The following is a 20,626-nucleotide window of genomic DNA, read 5'->3' on the forward strand; positions in this document are numbered from 1 at the left end:
TTCAAGACAGATGTCAAGTCCAAGACCTGGAAGGCCAAGAAAGCAGTGTTGAAAAGTGGCTGCACACAAAAAGAAGATCCAAAGATCCCCCACCTTCTCGTGATCCAAGACAATAAGAATCTGGAGGCATCCCGAATACCCTCAGAAAAGTTTCCCTCGGTGAAACAAGGTTGATCACTATGCCATCAAGTTTCCCTTGACCACTGAGTCTGCTATGAAGAAGACTGTGAGGACAACAACTAGTCTTCATGGTGGACATCAAGGCCAACAAACATTAGATCAAGGAGGCAGTAAAGAAGCTCTATGACATTGACGTGGCCAAGGTCAACACACTGATTCAGTCTGATGGAGAGAAGAAGGCCTATTTCTGACTTGTTCTAGACTATGATGCTTTAGATGTTGCCAACAAAATTGGAATCATCTAAACTGTGTCTAACTATCCCACTCCACCTACAAAAAAAAAAGTTTTCCAGGAAAAAAAATATTTATAGCAGCTCTTTTTGTGATAGCAAAGAACTGGAAATTGAGGGGATGCCCATGAATTGGGAGCAGCTAAACAAGTAGTAGTATATGATTGTGATGGAATATTACCATGGCATAAGAAATGATGAACTAGTTGATTTTCAGAAAAACATGAAATAATGAAGTATGAAATGAGCAGAATTAAGAAAATATTGTATATAGTAACAGCAATATTGTTCAAAGAACTGTGAATGGCTAAGTTATTCTGAGTATTATAAATATTCTAATCAACTACAATGGACCTTTGAAAGAAGATGGTATCTGCAAAGAAAGAACTAATAAATGGAAGTATGAACAGTATAGTTTTACATATATATGTATATATATATATATATATATATATATATATATATATATATATATATATATATATATATATATATATATATATATATACACAGATCTGTGTCAAATGATAGCCTTCTCTGGTATGGGGTGGGGAAGGAGGGAGAAAAAATAAAAAGTGCACAGCAGAAAACAAAAGAAAACTCAGAAAGAAGCATATAAAAGCAGGGTAGTTTTGAAAAAAATGTGTAGCATTTATCACATTTTCAAAAAAAGTAAACAGTGTGAAATGGAGATTTATGTTTCATATTGAATTCTCTTTTTGTGTTGTGCTGTGTACCTGAAAAAGCTTTTTTGGTCTTTTTGTATTTAACTTCAAAATTTAAAAAAATGTATATTAAAATAAAGTATTTCACCAATGAACCAATACAAACCTTATTTATAAACCAATGCATCAGAATTATGTATAAACATTGGGTCTTTCTACCCTTCTTGGATGTTTTACTATTGCTTACTACTCAGAGACTGTTTTATTGTTAAACATATTGGTTCTACTTTAGTTCCTTCATATCCTTGAGGATTCAAAGGGAATAAGCATTTATATAGGTGCTAGGCAACATTCTGAGCATTCTTTGACAAATGTCTCATTTAATTCTCACAACAATCCTGAAAGGTAGGTGCCATTTTAAAACTGAGGCAAAGAGAAGTCAAATGACTTGCCTTGGGTCACACAGTTAAGTGTCTGAGACCATATTTAAACTCAAGTCTTGCTAACTCCAGGCCCTACATTTTGTGTAGTATGACACCCCCCAGCAGCCTCTAAGGATTCCAGAAATACTGGATGCAAGGTAGCCAGGATTTTACCATACTTTCACTTTAGGATGTATAATTTTAAGAGACTCAATAATAACTATATGTATTACATTTTAGGAACTAAGTTTAATATAAGCTTTTATTTATATACAAAAACAAAAATGGCATGAAATTGTTAATTTACAATTAATACTGAAAGGGAAAGATTCTACTTGAAAATGTCAAGTAGACACATGTATGTAACTACTAAAATTCTTCTCCAACATGACACTATTCAAATATATTTAAGGAAGATTGCCAAATACTAATTTAATATGATCTCAGAGCTTCTCTAAGGAATACACTTTGAAATTCTAGAATCTAAGAATTCTTTGCAAGCCAGATCATGCAACCCTTCTTCCTTATATGCCAAAGCCTTTTATTTGGTTTCCTTTGTGAGTTTTAAACCTTTTTATTGATAGTTTTTGTTTTTATATCATCTTCATTTCCAAATCTATCCCTCTCCCCCATACCAATCCAGCAAATCTTCTTGGCTCACCTGTTACTTCCTTCTGGTATAACCACATTATTCCAGATAAGACATGAATTGCACTGCAATTACATAGAGTATGATGGAAAAGACTCTTCAGTCTGTAGCTAGAAGAGCTACATGAAACTCACACTCTGGTATTTACCACCTTCTGTGACTTCTGGCAACTCAACTCCCTTCTAGGAGCCTCAATATCCTTATTAGTTGTGAACAACTTCATCTCTAAGGTCTCTTCCACCTCTAGAACTCCTGATGCTAGAGAATGTTAGCACAACCACAGAGAAGTCTGGACCGGAGCAAAAATAGCACAGTCCTAGATGTCATCCGAAAAAAGGTATGTTCAGATGATAATTTGTGGCCCATATATAAAACCCACAAAACCCTAAAAATTTCACATGATTCCCAATCATGTCTGACCTTTCACTATTGGTTACTAAGTTCTCTGTTAAACTGAATTATAGATTCAATTCAATGAATATTTGTTAATTATCTATGGTGGGCAATACACTACATTAGAGGTTAATGACACAAAATGCAAACATCAAACAACCCTTGCCCTCAAAGAATTTATATTCTAAATAAATTACCAAAATTTTATGGATTTTAAAATGCAGCATTTAAAATACATTTAAAGAAAACAAGAAACATGCAACTTAACTTACATCTCTCCCAGTACTACAAGTAGTAGAAACTTAACAAATGTTTGTTAAATGAAAAATGACAAAGTTAAAAGAGCAATGTGAGTACATTTCCTTTTTCAACCAGTCAACTTGAAAACTGGTATATGAGATCAGGGCCAGAGACTCCTTTTTTTTTTTTTTTTAATAGCAAAGACTAAAGACTTAAACAAACCAGGTTGGGGGAGGAATCAATCAAAAAACTTAATCTATAACTGCTCAATTACCTGTCAATAAATCTGACAATCTAAGCAAAATCAATGAATATCTACAAAAATATAAACTGTTTAGATAAACAGAAGAGGAAATAGAATACTTAAATAGCCCAATCTTAGAAAAAAGAAATTAAATAAGCCATCAATGAACTCCCTAAGAAAAAATCCCCAGGGCCAGATGGATTCACAGGTGAATTATACTGAACATTTAAAGAACAATTAATTCCAATACCATACAAACTATTTGGGAAACTAGGCAAAGAAGGAGTTCTACAAAATTCATTTTATAACATAGTGCTGATACCTAAACCAGAAGATCCAAAACAGAGGAGTCTTACAAAATTCCTTTTTTGATATTAATATAGCGCTGATGCCTAAACAAGGGAGAGCCAAAACAGAGAAAAATTATAATCCAATTTCTCTAATGAATATTGATGTAACAATTTTAAATAAAATACTAGCAAGGAGATTACAGAAATGTATCACAAGGATCATACACTATGACTAGGTGAGATTTCTACCAGGAATGCAGGACTGGTTCAATATCAGAAAAACTATCAGTATAATTGAGCATATCAATAACAAACCAACAGAAATCATATGATTATATCATAAGGGGTAGAAAAAGTTTTTGACAAAATACAACATCCATTCCTACTAAAAGCACTAGAAAGCATAGGAATACATGGAGCTTCCTTAAAATGACAAGTAGTATCTCTAAGGATGCCCATTGTCACCACTATTATTCAATGTTGTACCAGAAATACTTGTTATAACAATAAAAGAAAAACATACTGAAGGAATTAGAAGAGACAATGAGGAAACAAAACTATCACTCTTTGCAAACAGGAAAAAAACTTAGAAATTCTAAATTCTAATCAATTAAAAAACTAGTTGAAATAATTAATAACTTTAGCAAAGTTGTTGGATATATAAAAAACCCACATAGATTGTCAACATTTCTATATATTACCAATATAATCCACCAACAAGAGATAGAAAAAGAAATTCCATTTAAAATAACTGTAGACAATACAAAATACTCAGTAGTCTACCTGCCAAGACAAACCCAGGAACTATATGAGCACAATTAAAAAACACTTTTCACACAAATAAAGTCTGATTTAAAGAAATGGAAAAATATAACTCATTGATAGGCTGAGCCAATATAATAAAAATAACAATTCTACCTAAATTAATTTACTTATTCAGTGTCATACCAATTAAGGTACCAAAAATTATTGCATAGGGCTTGAAAAAAATAATAATAAAATTATCTAGAAGAACAAAAAGTCAAGAATATCATGGGAATTAATGGGGGAAAATATGAAGGAAGGTGGCCTAACCTTATCAGATTTCAAACTGTATTATAAAGCAATAATCCATCAAAACAAACTGATACTGGCTAAGAAACAGACTGGCAGATCAGTGAAATAGATTAGGTACACAACATATAGCAGTAAATGTCCACAGTAATCTAGTGTTTGATAAACTGAAAGCTCCAAACTTTTGGTACAAGAACTCATAATTTGAGAAAAACCACTGGGAAAACTGGAAAACAATTTGGCAGAAACTAGATATAGGTCAACATATCACATAGCATACCGAGATAAGGTAAAAATGGGTACAATATTTAGACATAAAGGGTGATAACATGGGCAAATTAGGGGAGCATGGAATGGCTTAACTGTCAGATTTATGGACAAAGGAAGAATTTTATGGCCAAACAAGAAGAGGCATTAGGAGATGTAAAATGAATAACTTTCACTATATACAATTTATGACCTTTTTCACAAACAAAATCAATGTAACCAAGATCAGAAGGAAAGCAGAAAAAAAACATAACAGCAAATGTCTCTGATAAAGGCCATATTTCTCAAATATAATAAGAACTGTCAAATTTATAAAAATACGGAGGACGGAGCCAAGACGGCGGAATAGAAAGATGTACATACATTAGCTGTTTCCCCACAGCCCATAAAATACCTGTAAAGAAGGACTCTCAACAAATTGCAGAGTAACAGAAGCCACAGAACAACAGAGTGGAGGAGAGTCTGTCATACCCAATGCAGAGCAGAGCCCAGCCCAGCCTTGGCCGTGTGGCACCAGGAGGAACAGGACCAAGCAGGCTTCAGGGACAGAATATCCAGCAGCAGCACAGATCCATCAACCCACAGGTGCTAAAGGTCAGTGAGACAGTTTATTCGGCTGGCCAAAAAGGGAGCAGGGTGTACTGATAACTCAGGGCTCCTCAGGTGGCAGTAGTGGAGGCAGCAGCAGGAGGTCTTCCAAGGCAGGCAGCAGCCCAAATCCATTGTTGAAGGCCTTATCAGAAAGCCCTTGAGGGAACTGAGCCCTGTGTGGTGGCCCTGCCACCACCTGAGCAGCTGATCTTAATCTCACACTGAATAGCAGCCCTGTTCCCACCTAAAGCCCCTGGGGGATTGGAGCACCTCATCTGAATCTCAGCCCCCAGTGCTGGCTTGGCAGAACTGGAGGTGAGGTGGTTGTGGAGAGGAAACTCAGAAGTCAAGTAACTGGCTGGGAAAATGTCCAAAAAAGGGAAAAAAAAAAGAAGACCACAGAAGGTTACTTTCTTGGTGAACAGGTGTCTCCTTCCATCCTTTCGGATGAGGAAGAACAAGGCATACTGTCAGAGGAAGTCAAGTCCCCTGCCTCTAGGGCTTCTAAAGGAAACTTAAACTATGCTCAGGCAATAGAAGAGCTTGAGAAGCAAGTTAGCTTACTAAAACAAAACAATGCTGAGGAAAATAACACCTTTAAAAAGAGGCTAACTCAGTTGGAAAAAGAGGTCCAAAAAGCCAGTGAGGGGAAGGAGGCTTTAAAAAGCAGAATCAGCCAAATGGAGGAGAAGGTTCAAAATCTCACTGAACAAAACAGTTCGTTGAAAGAGAGAATTGAGTTCAGGGAAATGAATGATTATGAGATAAACTAAGCAGTTAAAAAACAAAACCAAAAGTCTGAAAAAAAATAGAAGATAATGTGAAACAACTCAGTGGAAAAACAACTGACCTGGAAAATAGATCCAGGAGAGACAATTTAGAAATTATGGGACTACCTGAAAGCCATGATCAAAAAAAGAGCGTAGACATTACCTTCCATGAAATTATCAAGGAAAACTGCCCTGATATTCTAGAACCAGAGGGCAAAATAAATATTGAAAGAATCCACCAATCACCTCCCAAAAGAGACCCAAAGAGAGAAACTCCTAGGAATATTGTAGCCAAATTTCTAAGTTCCCAGATCAAGGAAAAAATACTGCAAGCAGCTAGAAAGAAACAATTTGAGTATTGTGGAAATACAATCAGGATAACACAGGATCTGGCAGCTTCAACCTTAAGGTATCGAAGGGCTTGGAATAGGATATTCCGGAGGTCAAAGAAACTGGGATTAAAACCAAGAATCATCTACCTAGCAAAACTGAGTATAATACTTCAAGGGAATAAATGGTCATTCAATGATATAGAGGACTTTGAAGCATTCATAATGACGAAAAGCCCAGAACTGTATAGAAAATTTGACTTTCCAACACAAGAATCAAGAGAAGCATAAAAAGGTAAACAGGAAAGCAAAATCATAAAAGACTTTCTAAAGCTGAACTGCTTACATTCCTATATGGAAAGAAAATATTTATAACTCTTGAATCTTTTCTCAGTATCTGGGTAGGTGGAGGGATTGTACCTACACACACACACACACACACACACACACACACACAGTACAGGATGTGTTGAATCAGAAGAGATGATATCCACACAAAAAACAAAATAAACTAAAAATTAAGGGGTGAGGGAGGAAAATACTGGGAAGAGAAAGGGAGAAATGGAATGGAGCAGGCTATCACTCATAAAAGAGATAGGAAAAACCTTGTTCAGTGGAGGAGAAAAGGGAGAAGAAGAGGGGGTAAAGTGAAGCTACTCTCTCCACATATGACTGAAGGAGGGAATAATATGCTCACTAAATTTGATATGAAAAGCTGTCTTACACTACAGGAAAGTAGGGGAGGAAGCATCAAATGGGGTAAGGGGAATGATAGAAGGGAGGGCAAATGGGAGAAGGGAGTAACTAGAAATAAATGCTTTTGGGAAGGGACAAAGTCAAATGAGGGAATAAAATAAAAGTAAGGGGGAAAGAGCAGGATAGAGAACAATACAGTTAGTATTACACAACATCATTATTATGAAAGTCTTTTGCAAAATGACACATATTTAGTCTGTATTGAATGGCTTGCCTTCTTAGTGGGGATGGGTAGGGAGGGAAGAAGGAAGAAAAGTTGGAATTCCAAGTATTAGTAACGAATGTTTAGAATTTTTATTGCATATAATCGAGAAATAAGAAGTACATGGAATGGGGTATAGAAATTTATCTTGCCCTACATGAAAAGAGAGAAGATGGGGATAAGGGAAGGGTGGGGTGTGATAGAAGGGAGGGCTCATTGAGGGAAGGGATAATCAGAAAGCAAGATATTAGGGGGTGGGGGAGGGGAGTGATGGGGAGAAAAATTGGACATGTTACAAAGTGATGTAAAAGCAATTGGTATTAAAACAACTGACTGAATTAATTACTGAGATATTTTTAGTTTGGGGAAAAGAATTTTAGTCTAAATTTCCTAGAGGCAGGTAATTTTGGGTAAAATTTGGCATTGATGGAAAAGTTAAGGTTTTAATGGTAAATTTGATTTTATGATTGCTATTTAATCAGGAACTGGAACATGTATAGAAAGGCATATAAGCCACTTAAGACTTGCCTCAAAAGATGTTCCTTAGCCAAAGTGAAATTATGGTCATATTTGAAACCTGGTTATTGGAACTTGCTATTTTAAGATGCTATGGGACTATTAAGTGACTGTTCTTCTGAGTCTAACTCCAGGTATGGACAGCAAGAACGGCGGTCTGAGCCTCCAATCCATGATGCTGGTAAGCCTGTGAGATGCTGGTATGAACTGCAAAAGGTGATCTCATAGAGGGGTTGGAGAGCTGCTGTTCAGCCCGGGCTGAGGTAGGATTCTCCTAGCTCAATTTCCCCACTGACACCTGGAAGACTTTAAGCCTGACTGAATGCAAGTTGACAATCTACTCCTACCTGGAATTGACACGAAGTTGGGGAGATATTGGTTCCCTGTAATGTCCCTACTTTTAGTGGCAATTTTCTATAGTCAAAAGTTTTGTAAGCTTAATACCAGATCTATTAAATTATAGATTGTCGGTAGGGGAACATTCAAGATTCAGTCTAAAATTAAGCTATTAGGCTTAGGACTTTCGACCAACAACAAAAAGTTAGGGTCCTTTAGTTCTTAGTAATACTATGGCTACAATTAGGTCAAGAGCTTGTGAAGTTAGCATACATAAATATTATTTGTGTCTCAATTGGTTAATGTCTAAAAAAAAAATTCTTTTGTGGTCTATATTGCAAAAGCTTTAAAAAGAAGTATTACCTCACCAAAAGTTGGAATTGTTTTATATGATATGAACTGTGTTAAAAATGAAAAAGAAAATAAAAAAAAGAAAAATTTATAAAAATACAAGCCACTCTTAAATCGATAAATGATCAAAGGATATGAATAGGCAGTTTTCAGATAATGAAATCAAAGCTATCCACAGTCATATGAAAAAATGCCCATAATCACTACTGATTAGAGAAATGCAAATTGAACAACTCTGAAGTACCACCTCACACTTATCAGACTGTTTAATATGACAGAAAAGGAAAAAGATAAATGTTGGAATGTGAGAAAACTGAGACACTAATACACTGTTGGTGGAGTTGTGAACTGATCCAACCATTTTAGAGAGCAATTTGAAACAATATCCAAAGGGCATATTTAGTAATACCACATCCTAAAGAAAAAAAATTTTAAAGGGAAAAGGATGTGATATATGAATATAATGGAATACTACTGCTCCATAAGAAATGATGAGCAGGTGGACTTTAGAAAAACCTGGAAAGATTTACACGAACTGATGCTAAGTGAGGAGAACAAGGAAACATTGTACACAGTAACAGCAACATTTGTGCAATGACCAAATTTGTCAGACTTAGCTCTTCTCAGCAATGCAAGGATCTAAGATAATTCCAAAAGACTCATGATGGTAAACACTATCCACATCCATAGAAAAAATTATGGAGTATGAATGCAAATTGAAGTATACTATTTTTTTCTTTTTTGGTTTTTTTTTTTATCTTTCTTGTGGTTTTTCTCTTTGGTTCTAATTCTTCTTTACAACACGACTAATGTGGAAACGTGATTTTTTTTTAAAAAAGGGAAAAGCAGCTATTTGTACAAAAATATTTATAGCAGCTCTTTTTGTGGTGGCAAAGAACTGGACATTGAGGGGATGTCCATTAATTGGGGATTGGCTGAACAAGATGTGGTACATGATGGAATACTATTGTACTATAAGAAAAGATGAACAGGATGATGCCAGAAAAACCTGGAAAGACTCACATGAACTGATGCAGAGTGACGTATGCAGAACCATAAGAACACTGTACATAGTAATAGCAATTACTGTACAATGATCAACTGTGAATGACTTAGTTATTCTCAGCAATACAATGATTCAAGCCAATTCCAAAGGACTCATGATGAAAAAATGCTATCCACCTCCATGGAAAGAACTGATGGAGTCTCAATGCAGACTAAAACTATTTTTCACTTTATTTTTCTCACAGGTTTTTTTTTTTTGGTGGGGGGGGCTTGCGTTTTCTTTTACAACATGACTACTATGGAAATATGTCTTCCATGACTGTACATGTATAACCTAAACTAAACTGCTTACTGTCTCAGGGAGTGGTGAGGGGAGGGAGAGAATTTGGAATCCTAAATTTTTAAAAAATGAATGTCAAAAAAATTTTTACATGCAAGTGGGAAAAATATTATATATACGCATATGTGTGTGTATATACATACATACATATATATTTACATATACACATACATACATATATACATACATACATATAAAATCATCTGTATGCAGTTGTTTGTGTTGTTTCTCCTCATTAGATATGAGTTTCTTAAGAGCAGGGACTGTTTTTTTTTCTGTTTAGTATAGTGCCTGGTACATTGTAGACACTTAAAAAATGCTTACACCTTGTTGAAAAAAAGAAAATGAGATGAAAGTCAGGGGACAGGAGAGGAAGAGAATGAGTAATACAAAGATTTTAGTTAAAATGCTGATATGCTAATTTTCATAAACCAGAAAGAAAAGCCTTAAGTATACTAAATTCTGGATCACCTAAGCCCACAATTTAGCCTGAGTGATAGTGAGTCATCTGGGTCAAGATATAAAATAATCAAATTGGCTTACACGTGGGGTAAGATTAAGATCCTGGCCATAAAATAACTTAAAACACAAATGACTATCTAAAGGGGTGAAAAAATCTGCTTACATATAGTTTTTATTACTGCCAAAACAAATTGTTGTTTTCTTCTATTAGTGGAAGCTAAATAATATAAGAAGGCAAATAGTATATACACAAACCAAATTTTACTAATTAGACAATGTAAATACAAGGGTATACTTTTTTTTAACCACCTAAAGGATACAAAAATGCTGATCTAATTTAGAAAAAAAAATTTGCTATAACATCTTAATTACTGAAGTTAATGTGTATCATTGCTGGGTACCAAACAATTACTAAATATCCAAAAATCTAACAATTTCACACTTACACCATGACACTTTTTCTAATGGGCTTCTCATCCAAATCTTCATCTGAGCTGCTGTCAGTTGCATCAGAGTCTAAACCCTCTTCAACATGAGACAACAACCCTGCAGCCGATAGTGCAAACTTCTGGATTTCTGCAATGGTGCACCTAGCAAAACCATTTTTTGTATCTTTCCACAAATCATTCTCTGAATTAGATAAGCAGACTTCTGGTTTAATTTCAGTGCATCTGTGGAAACTATTGTCTAGATTTCTGGCAGGTTCATGAAAGATCCTCATTTTTTGGGACTGATGCTTCATAGAGAATTTCATCTGCTGACCACAGTGTTTAACAACATGCTTTGCCAGTAGCATCTGCAAGTGTTTTTGAGTTCTTTTAGCCTGGCTAAGGAGAATTTTTTGTTTGCTTACACAATGAAGTAAACGAGCATTAACTTCTTCTTCTTTCTCAGTGGCAGGGGAGCTAATAAGTACATTTGTGTGCCCAGGCCAAATTTTCTTTTGAGCACACTGCAAAAAACTCTTTTTACTCTCAACATCAGAAGTTTTATCCAAAAGACCATTCTTTTGGTACCATTTACAATTTTGAAGCTCTACATTTTCCACACTACTGGCTTTGGTTATGTTAGAATGCAAAACACTTGGCAAATCAGCCATACACTGGCTTGTGGTCTCTGATGAAGGTTCCTTTTTGATGACGTCTTCAGAATTAGGAGGACAAATTCTACTGAGCCTAATGCTGGTGCCATTCCTCAGCACATTTTTTAGCTTATTGCAATTAGGGTCCCCTAATTTCTTTTGTTTATAATTTTCACTATATATGTTTAATGAAGAATTAGAACTCATTAGAAAGACTGTCTGATAATGTTTTGAAGGCTGAGGAGAGCCAAAGTGTTTTAAATTCACAAAGTTAGTATTAAGGCCAGGTTCAGGAGTTGGAAACCCCAGCATTGAGCAATTAATCTGTGTGATGGAGTCTCCCTTTAGTTGTTCTTCAACAGTTCCTGGATTTTCCATACAAAGTACTGTGTCAGACTCCATGGTTCTAGACAAAGAAGATGACAAGTGGATACCATGTCCCTTCATTCCGGCCTCTCTCAAAGCTGGGGTCATGGCGACTCCTATGGATAACTGCAGGACACCTGGAAATAAAATATGAAAATGAATAATTAAATATTTACACACTTACATATCAAGATTTTTTTACTAGCTCATAACTTTTCTAGATACAGTAGTATATACAATTCTGATTTAAAAGAATTGAATGGAGTTCCTTCCCTTTTCTAACTCTCCCTTACCCTCAGCATTTTCTTTTAGCAAGACTTTAGGTGGCAATAAGGGTGGCAGTAAGAACAGAGAGTACTGTTTCTTCTGTAAGACTGAGGCCTAAAACTCCAGATAAAGTTCCAAATCAACAAGACATCATACACACAGCAGATATTCAAGAAATATCTGAATGAATTGGAATTAATAAACATATGAAAGTTAATGTCAAGCTTCTGTATTTGGACAAATTTGTATAAGATACAAAGGAAAAATTTTCTACTGAATCTAGGCCCTTACTTTGGACGTAACCCATAATTACATAGTTTGAACAAAGGCTAGAATTAAATACTTTAAAACATGCTATATGTGTATGTATATATAAAATTGTTTTATTCCTATATTTATTAGTATAATATTCATTTTTCAAAACTTATTTTAATCACCTGTACCAACACCTGAACCTCAAAAATATTCTATTACAATAGCTCTCTGCATGAAACACAAAGAGAATGAAAATATTAATAACTGAGAAACTATGAACCAATATATTTTAACCTTTAGAAGAAACATACCCATTCTATATAGTGTACACACTTTTCCAAATCATACTTAAACAAAAATTTCCTCTACCACACAACCAACAAGTGGTCATCTAGCGTTTAACATTTTCAAATGAAATAGAACCTACTAACTACTGAGGCAGCCAGCCTATTTCACTTTTAGACAGCTCTCATTGTTAGAAAGGTTTGCATTATGTGAAGTTTAAATTAGATTTTTTGCAATTTCTACCTGTTTGTCCTAGTTCTGCTCTCTATGGCTAAGAAGAACAATCCATCCATGTCATAACCCTTCAAATAATTAAAGGGAGTTGTTAAATTCTCCCTCAAGTCTTTCCTTAATATCTCTTAAAAAATCCCATTGCTCAAACTGATCCTGACTTGGCAAAAACTAGAGGCTCTTCTTCACCATTCCTATTGTCTTCCTCTAAGTACATTTTACTTTTCACAAAGAGTTACTTAAAATCACAAAATATTAGATCTAGAAGGGGCCTAGGTGATTACCTAACCCAGCACTTGCATTTAATAGATGAAGAAACTGAAAAGCTACTTGGTTAGTGGCAAACTCAAGACAAGAACTCAGGTTTCCTAACTCCTGGTCCAGTGAATGCTTTACACTAATCCACACACTGCCTCCAAAATATGGACATAAGCTCATATTTTAACAGAGCAACGCATCATTATGATAACAGCTATTACTATTATATCATGCTCTAAGAGAACAGCTAGGCACTGTCATTTTAGGGATGCAAATATTTATACAGCTTCTTGCCTACATATTCACAAGAGTACAGGATCACAATAAATAATAGTATTTAGGCATACAAAAAAGCAAAGGATATCACAAAAAAATCTGGTCTGACTTGTAAGGAAGCACAACCTCCCAAAAAAGAGAAACAAAAGCTAAATTGTTTCTAACGTATCCAAAAATGAGAGTTTAATGGTGGGTCCCCACAAACACAAAGGTCCCAAAATGATACCAGATGAAACCTCCTCACCATCCCCTCTGGGGCTACTTCTCCAACTTCCACTAGCACTGGGAGTTGGGTCCCCAGTGTTGACTATACTGCCCTCATCATGCTTCCGCAGCATATCCCATCCCATCCATCCATCTATCCCCTCCTGTACTGCCTCCCCAAATCAGAATCACTCAGGCCTTTTAAAGGTATGTATGTATACATACATGTATTTGTGTGTATATATGATTAACATGATAATCATATATTTCTTAAAGGCATATATTATACATAAAGGTATATATGTGTATAGGATTTTACAATCCCTCTACATTTAGGCTTTAAAGTATCAATAAATAAGAAAAAGGTCTAGATTTTATTTTGAACATATATATTCTAAGGCATCAGTTGTCATAGAATATTTTGGGAAAGATCCCTCATGCTCTGGAACATCTGAGTTGCTTTTATTTTCTTCTACATTTATCATATAAAATAGACCAAAACAAAATGTATTTAAAATTATGCAATCTTACTATTAAATAGTATTAAAATATTCTGACAATAGGTGCCTTAGAAATGTGGGTATGTATGTATATGATCAAAATAAAATTCTTTTATCTATTAATACTTTAAATCACCAATGCAGGGGGACTAGAAAATCCTAGATTCAGTAACTGCATTTTTTATATATTATAACCCAAAAAATTCAAGTCTAAATAACAAAAGCCTTTTTTAACATTCTATCTTCTAATTCATGATGGACAATGCTATACATATCCAGAGAAAGAACAATGGAGTCTGAATGAAGATCAAAACATACGATTTTCACTTTTTTTGTTTGTTTGTTTTTTCTTTCTCATAGTTTTTCCCTTTTGTTCTTATTTTTTAACAGACTAATGTCAAAATATGTTTAATATGATTGTACATGTGTAACCTATATAAGACTGCCTGCCATCTTGGGGAAGGGGAAGGGAAGGGAAAAAACTTGGAACTCAAAAATCTTATAAAAGTGGATGCTGAAAACTACCTACAAATAATTGGAAAAATAAAATATTATTAAGTGCAAAAAAATAAAAGATGCAAAATGGCAAAAAAAAATTCTGGTTTCTACATTAAATGAGAAATAAATGCATGTTAATAAAATCAGCAGATATTTATTTTTTAAAAGCAACTCCACCATATGGAAAATTCAAATCACAAATAATTTAAAAACACAAATTTAAACAATTCTAAGTTTCTACCTCATACCCATCAGATCAGTAAAGAAGATCAAAAAATTATAATCATTGAAGGGGGTACGAAAGAACGAGTAAACAAATACACTGTGGACACACACACACATACACACACACACGCATAGACAGAGAGTATGGGTTTGATTGAATAAGAACAGATGATATCTAAAAAAATAAAATTGAGGGGTGAGACGGGAATGTATTGGGAGGAGAAAGGGAGAAATGGAATGGGGCAAATTATCACTCATAAAAAAGGCAAGAAAAAGCCTTTTCAATGGAGAAGAAAAGGGGAGGGATGAGAGAGAAAAAGTGAAGCTTACTCCCATCACATTTGGCTTAAGGAGGGAATAACATGCTCACTCAATTTGGTATGAAAATCTATCTTACATTACAAGAAAGCAGGGGAGAAGGGAACAAGTGGGGTGAGGGGGATGATAGAAGGGAGGGCAAATGGGAGAAGGGAGTAATTAGAAGTAAACCCTTTTGGGGAGGGACAAAGTCAAATGAGAGAACAGAATAAATGGGGGGCAGGATAGGATGGAGGGAAATGTAGTTTGTCTCACACAATATGACTATTAGGGAAGTCTTTTGCAAAACTACACATATATAGCCTATATTGAATTGCTTGCCTTCTTAGTGGAGATGGGTAAGGAGGGAGGACGGGAGAGAGGTTGAAATTCAAAGTATTAAAAACAAATTGAGAGACCTGTTTAGAATTGTTTTTGCATACAACTGGGAAATAAGAAATACAGGTAATAGGGTACAGAAATTTATCTTGCCCTACAAGAAAAGAGATAAGATGGGGATAAGGGAAGGGTGGGGTGTGATAGAAGGGAGGGCATATTGAGGGAAGGGGTAATCAGAATGCAAGGCGTTATGGGGTGGGGGGAGGGCAGAGATGGGGAGAAAATTTGGAACTCAAAATTTTGTGGAAATGAATGTCGAAAACTAAAAATAAATAAATAAACCAAAAAAAAAAAAAACCAAATACACTGTTGGTGAACATGTGATTTGACCCAACCACTCTGGAAAGGAATGTGGAACTATTCCCAAAAAGGCACCAACTTGAAAACCATTTGATCCAGCAATACTACTAGTAGGCATGGAGCCCAAAAGTACTAAAGAGGGAAAAGGCCCAAATGCACAAAAATATTTATAGCAAGTCTTTTTGTTGTATCAAAGACCTGGAAAGAGGCTGCTCATCAACTGAAGATATGTGGTTTCATCTAAAATCTGATTTTTCTGGTTTCTTGTAAATGAGGATGTTCATGCTTATTTGTCAAGTTAAGAATGACCAAAAAACCAACCAGCTTCCAAGGTAAGACAGAGAAGAGAAGAGATTCAATCTTACCTCCAATACATTCTACATCCAGAACAAGGGCATAAGGCATAAAGTTTCCAAACTACCTTTTAAATTAAAGAAAAAAGATTAAGTTATGTCCAATGCAATATATTTTGAGTGTTATTATATTCAAATTATGTTTATTTGGTATGAAGTATACCAGAACTCTTAGATGACCAGGTTATTCAATTCATAAAAGGATATTATAGGGGACACCAAGAATGCTCAATTTACACCACACCCCAAAGAACTAAAAGTGTCCTTGAAAAAAAAAGGCTCAGTCTTTTATGTACATTTAATTCCTGATTACTAGTGTTAAAATGACTTACAGACTTAAGAGGAAAAAAAGGCAGTTCTTTAATATCAAGCTGGATGCTGGAGAATCTCCCTCCAGTGGTTCTCCCCAGTTCTGTGTTCAGCTATTTCAATGATTATCACCTTTGATGAATATTAACATTCATGGAACATGCACCCTAAACTTGGTATTGGTCACAACACGGGAAAAAATCATAATCCTTTCTCCCTCAAGGAATTTAGTTTAACAATAGGGGTTTCAGAACCTGAAATTCACTTCAACAAGTATTTATTTATTAAGTGTCCAGGTGCTGGGGTATAAAAATACAAAAATGAAACTCCCTCCAGGGGCTGACAGTCTAATGGTAGAAATTACAAGGACACACACACAAAAAATAAACACAAAATAGATACAAAGTAATAGGAAGAGGCAGGCATTAAAAACTGAGAAAAACAAGAAAGATCTCATGCAAGAGGTAGCAGTTGGGCTACATCTTGAATAAAGGATAGGATTCCAAAGGCAGAGGTAAAGAGAGAGGGCATTTGAAGCATGAGAGATAGTTTGTGTAAAGGCATAAATGTGTAACACAATGTCATTAACACAATATCATATACTGGGAACAGCAAATAAGCCTGATGAGTGGGAACAGAGAGTGCATAATGGGGAAGAACATGCAGTCAGTCTGGAAAGAGGTTAGAATCAGCATGTAAAGACTTTTAAATGCCAAAAAGAAGAATTTGTATTTTATCTTCTAGGCAAGAAAATGCCACCAAAGCTTCTTAATGAGCGTAATGATATGGTCAGAACTATGATTTAGAAATATTAATTTGACAGCTGTGTAAAGGATGAATTGGAAAGGAAAAAGGCTGGGTGTGGAAAGACCAATTAGAAGATTACTACAATAGTTCAAGGGAGATATAAAGAGGGCCTGAATCGGGGTGATTAGGGTGTGAAAAGGAGACAAATGTGAGAAGTGTTGCAGAGGTAGAATCAACAAAATTTGGCAACTGATAAAATAAAGGTAGTAAGCCAGAAGTCAAGGATGACTCCCAGGTTATAATCTTGAGTTACTAGAAGAATGATGATATCCTCTATAGAAATATGGAATTTAGAAGGAAAGGTAGCTTTGGGGGAAAATGGAATGACAAAAGCTGCCTATAGAATATTTAGGTAAAACTGTTGACCAAGGAGATGGAGTTATGAGACTAGAAAACAGGAGAGAAATGGGGGAGCAGGCACATTGAAAAAATAAATACTTCATGGTTATACTACTTGGAAACTGGAATGACAAGCTACAAGCTGCTTCTTCAATATGTAAAGGGACCTGTGGTTTTGTCAATGTAGTTACTTCTTCCACTAAAAACAAGATTGTAGTTTCTTCTCTGATGCTTCATTATGGTGTAGGAGTAACAATGAGTTCCCTAAACCTAAGTCAATAGAGTCCAAATTCTAGTAGATCCTGTCAAACTGGAAAATATGGACCTACGTCATCTAAGATGGACTACAGCATCTAAGATCATCTAAGAGCAGGAAGATTTATCAGAGGATGAACTACCAGATGATAAATAATTTGGTTCCAATAACTTATAAAACTACCAATGGGTTGCTTAAACTGCAAAATACCCAAACTCAATGTTTGCAAACTTTTTCAAAGTGAAAAAGAATGAACAATTAAGATACCGTCCACACTATGTCATCTGTACAAATGGCAAATGAGTATACAAATAACTATCTTTACATAACTACTTTTTAACCACAGAATTCCACAATTACATTTGGCTTAAACTAAAAATAAAGTCTTCTGCATAAGGCAAAGATACTCTGAAGTTTACTGTTATTATAAACAAAATCAAGTTTGTTTAATAAAGAATTTAAATGGCCAAATCATTGCTAGAGTCATAAATTCTAATATTTTCTAAATTTATGCTTTAACTCAGGGAACATTCCTTGAGATAAAAAGAAAATAATTTTTATTTGCAAAAATTTTGTGACCCTTCAAACAAACTTTTCCCTGTTGGTTCCAAAGTGTTTCCATTAGTGGCTTAACTTGTAATTTTAAGATTTCTAATTTTAAGAAGATTTTAAGATATAAATGTTTTACGATTTGGCATAATTTAAATGGAATCCAGCAATCTGTCAACATGGAATATTTAGCAAAACATGTACTCCAACCTATCAACATTGAATATTTAGCAAAACATGCTTAGAGTTGGAAGACACAAAATTAATATTTATTGAGTTGGGTTTGACAGTAACAAAACATTTACGAATCAAAGTATCTTCCTCATAAAACATTACTTGAACTTTTGGCAAACTTTCAAATACTGGAAGCATACCATTCTAGAAAATCTCCCTTTCGTTTAATAATGTTAAGCCTATACTAAGATTTACTCCTGAGAAATTTTACAATGAAGACAAATTTCAAAATTTTGCTTATCTTATTCTAAAGCCCAATGAATTTGTGACTTTTATATTGTCTAACAAAGGGTTTTTAAAAAAAATTCTCAATCTGAAAAGCAATAAATCTTCTTAAATACTTAAAACTCACAGAATTATATAGAGTACTTACATGTATAGCAAAGGATTATACCTTCAGATAATAGAAAGGACTATGTGACAAAAAGAGAGTCAAGTCACTCTCCTGAATTTTTAGAAGCTCAAGGATCTTACAGTAAGGAGAATTAATAAACATATAAACACACATACATATGTATGTATGTACATGTGTATACATCTATACACTCATAGTTATCATTTTTCCCTTTGACAATTTTCCTTTAAAAAAAGAGGCAGAACATAGGAGTTAATTAACAGGCTAATGAAATAAAAAGGAAAGCATTTATGCAGATTACTGCTTTCCACAGTTGCTCAGTAGGAACATGTAAACATAGTGCTACAGTGTCATGTTTTTCAGACTTCTTTATAGAACAATTTGGAAAGTCTCAACTTGCAGCAGTTTGCTACAGTAAGTAATTGGCATGTCCTGGATATGGTTAGCTCAGTTCTTTAGAAGTTTGTAAGTAAGAGTTTATTAGTGAGAAATTTTATAACTAAGCAATTCTTCTGCTTTAAAAAAGCAAACAAACCTAAAAAGGAATTCTCTTTGAAACTAAAGGAATTCAATTAAAGATAAAAACAACTTGGGTGGTCACATAAGACATCAAACAAATCATAATTCACATAGAGCTCATTATTTTTCAGTTATCAGTGCATGACTCAAAAACATAACTGAAGAATCAAGTTATCTACTTGGTCACCAACAATGGTATGTAAACCTAGATATGGTAAGTTTACGTTTTAAAGTACATTACCAAATTAGTTCAGTCATACACTTTAATCTCAAATTAATTTTATGTGCCAGAATATGTAGGGTACAGCATCTAAAAATATTACATGTGGGCCTTACAAATATGTCTAATAACCACTCGAAAATTAGGGGAGAGTGTAGGATTAGGCACAAAGCCACTGCTTGAACAAATAATGAGAGTTAATAATGTTTTTAAAAGCAAAAATGTTCAAAACAATTCTCTCCATAATATCTAACATAACACACTATCTAAAGCTTTGAGGTTTTCAAGACATTCTACACGTTATCACATTTGATCTTCATAATAACATAGCAAAATAGGTGCTATTTTTATTCCCATTTTACTGATAAGGAAATTGAGACTGAAAGAGATTAAATGATTTGCACAGTCACACAGCTAGTTGGTGAGAGAGGATTTGAAATCAGGTCTTACTGACTCTAGGTCTGGCATTCTATCTACTTTGCTACATGGCTTCCCAATTTTAAAAAAAAATCGTTCATATCCACTTGTAGGCAAGAAGAAATGCTAGAAAACTAAGTAAAATGAAAATAATTAAGATACTAAGAGCAATCAATTGGTTTAGGATGAAATTTTGAAGTTCTCATTACCAAATAGCATTTTATTCACTTCAACATGGCATATTAATACCTTCATTTATCTCCAGATGAGTGAGGTAAGGTACTCTATAAATTAATTTTCTAGGTAGCTGAAACTTACCTCTTTAGATAACAAATCTTTTTTTTTATACTTAACCATTTTTATGGAGAATTCATAAAGCATATTCCACATTTATCTACCATCTTAAACAGAGTATACTGAACAAAATGAAAACTTTTCTTGATGCTACTGTTAGGAATATAAATTTATTATACTGTGTTAAAAAAAAAGAGTCCCTGGAGTTACTAAGGAAACTGTTATTAAGACTGGTTATTAT

At 34.5% G+C, this 20,626-nt stretch overlaps 1 protein-coding gene across 4 annotated transcripts in view; it reads right to left on the bottom strand.

Annotated features, from left to right (window-relative positions):
• Window positions 1-20,626, bottom strand: part of KANSL1L (KAT8 regulatory NSL complex subunit 1 like) — a 192,734-nt gene that overhangs the window by 163,286 nt on the left and 8,822 nt on the right. For 2 of the 4 annotated variants that reach the window (XM_072617455.1, XM_072617453.1), the window contains exons 2-3: window positions 16,099-16,154; window positions 10,738-11,875 (exon numbers count right to left, since the gene is read on the bottom strand). In XM_072617455.1, the coding sequence (XP_072473556.1) occupies window positions 10,738-11,875; window positions 16,099-16,138 (1,178 nt within the window). In that variant the 5' untranslated portion in view covers window positions 16,139-16,154. The remainder of the gene's footprint in view (window positions 1-10,737; window positions 11,876-16,098; window positions 16,155-20,626) is intronic. The other 2 variants (XM_072617456.1, XM_072617454.1) reach the window with 1 other exon arrangement.

The sequence above is a fragment of the Notamacropus eugenii genome, chromosome 6 (assembly GCF_028372415.1).
Source record: "Notamacropus eugenii isolate mMacEug1 chromosome 6, mMacEug1.pri_v2, whole genome shotgun sequence".
Taxonomy (NCBI): Eukaryota; Metazoa; Chordata; class Mammalia; order Diprotodontia; family Macropodidae; genus Notamacropus; species Notamacropus eugenii.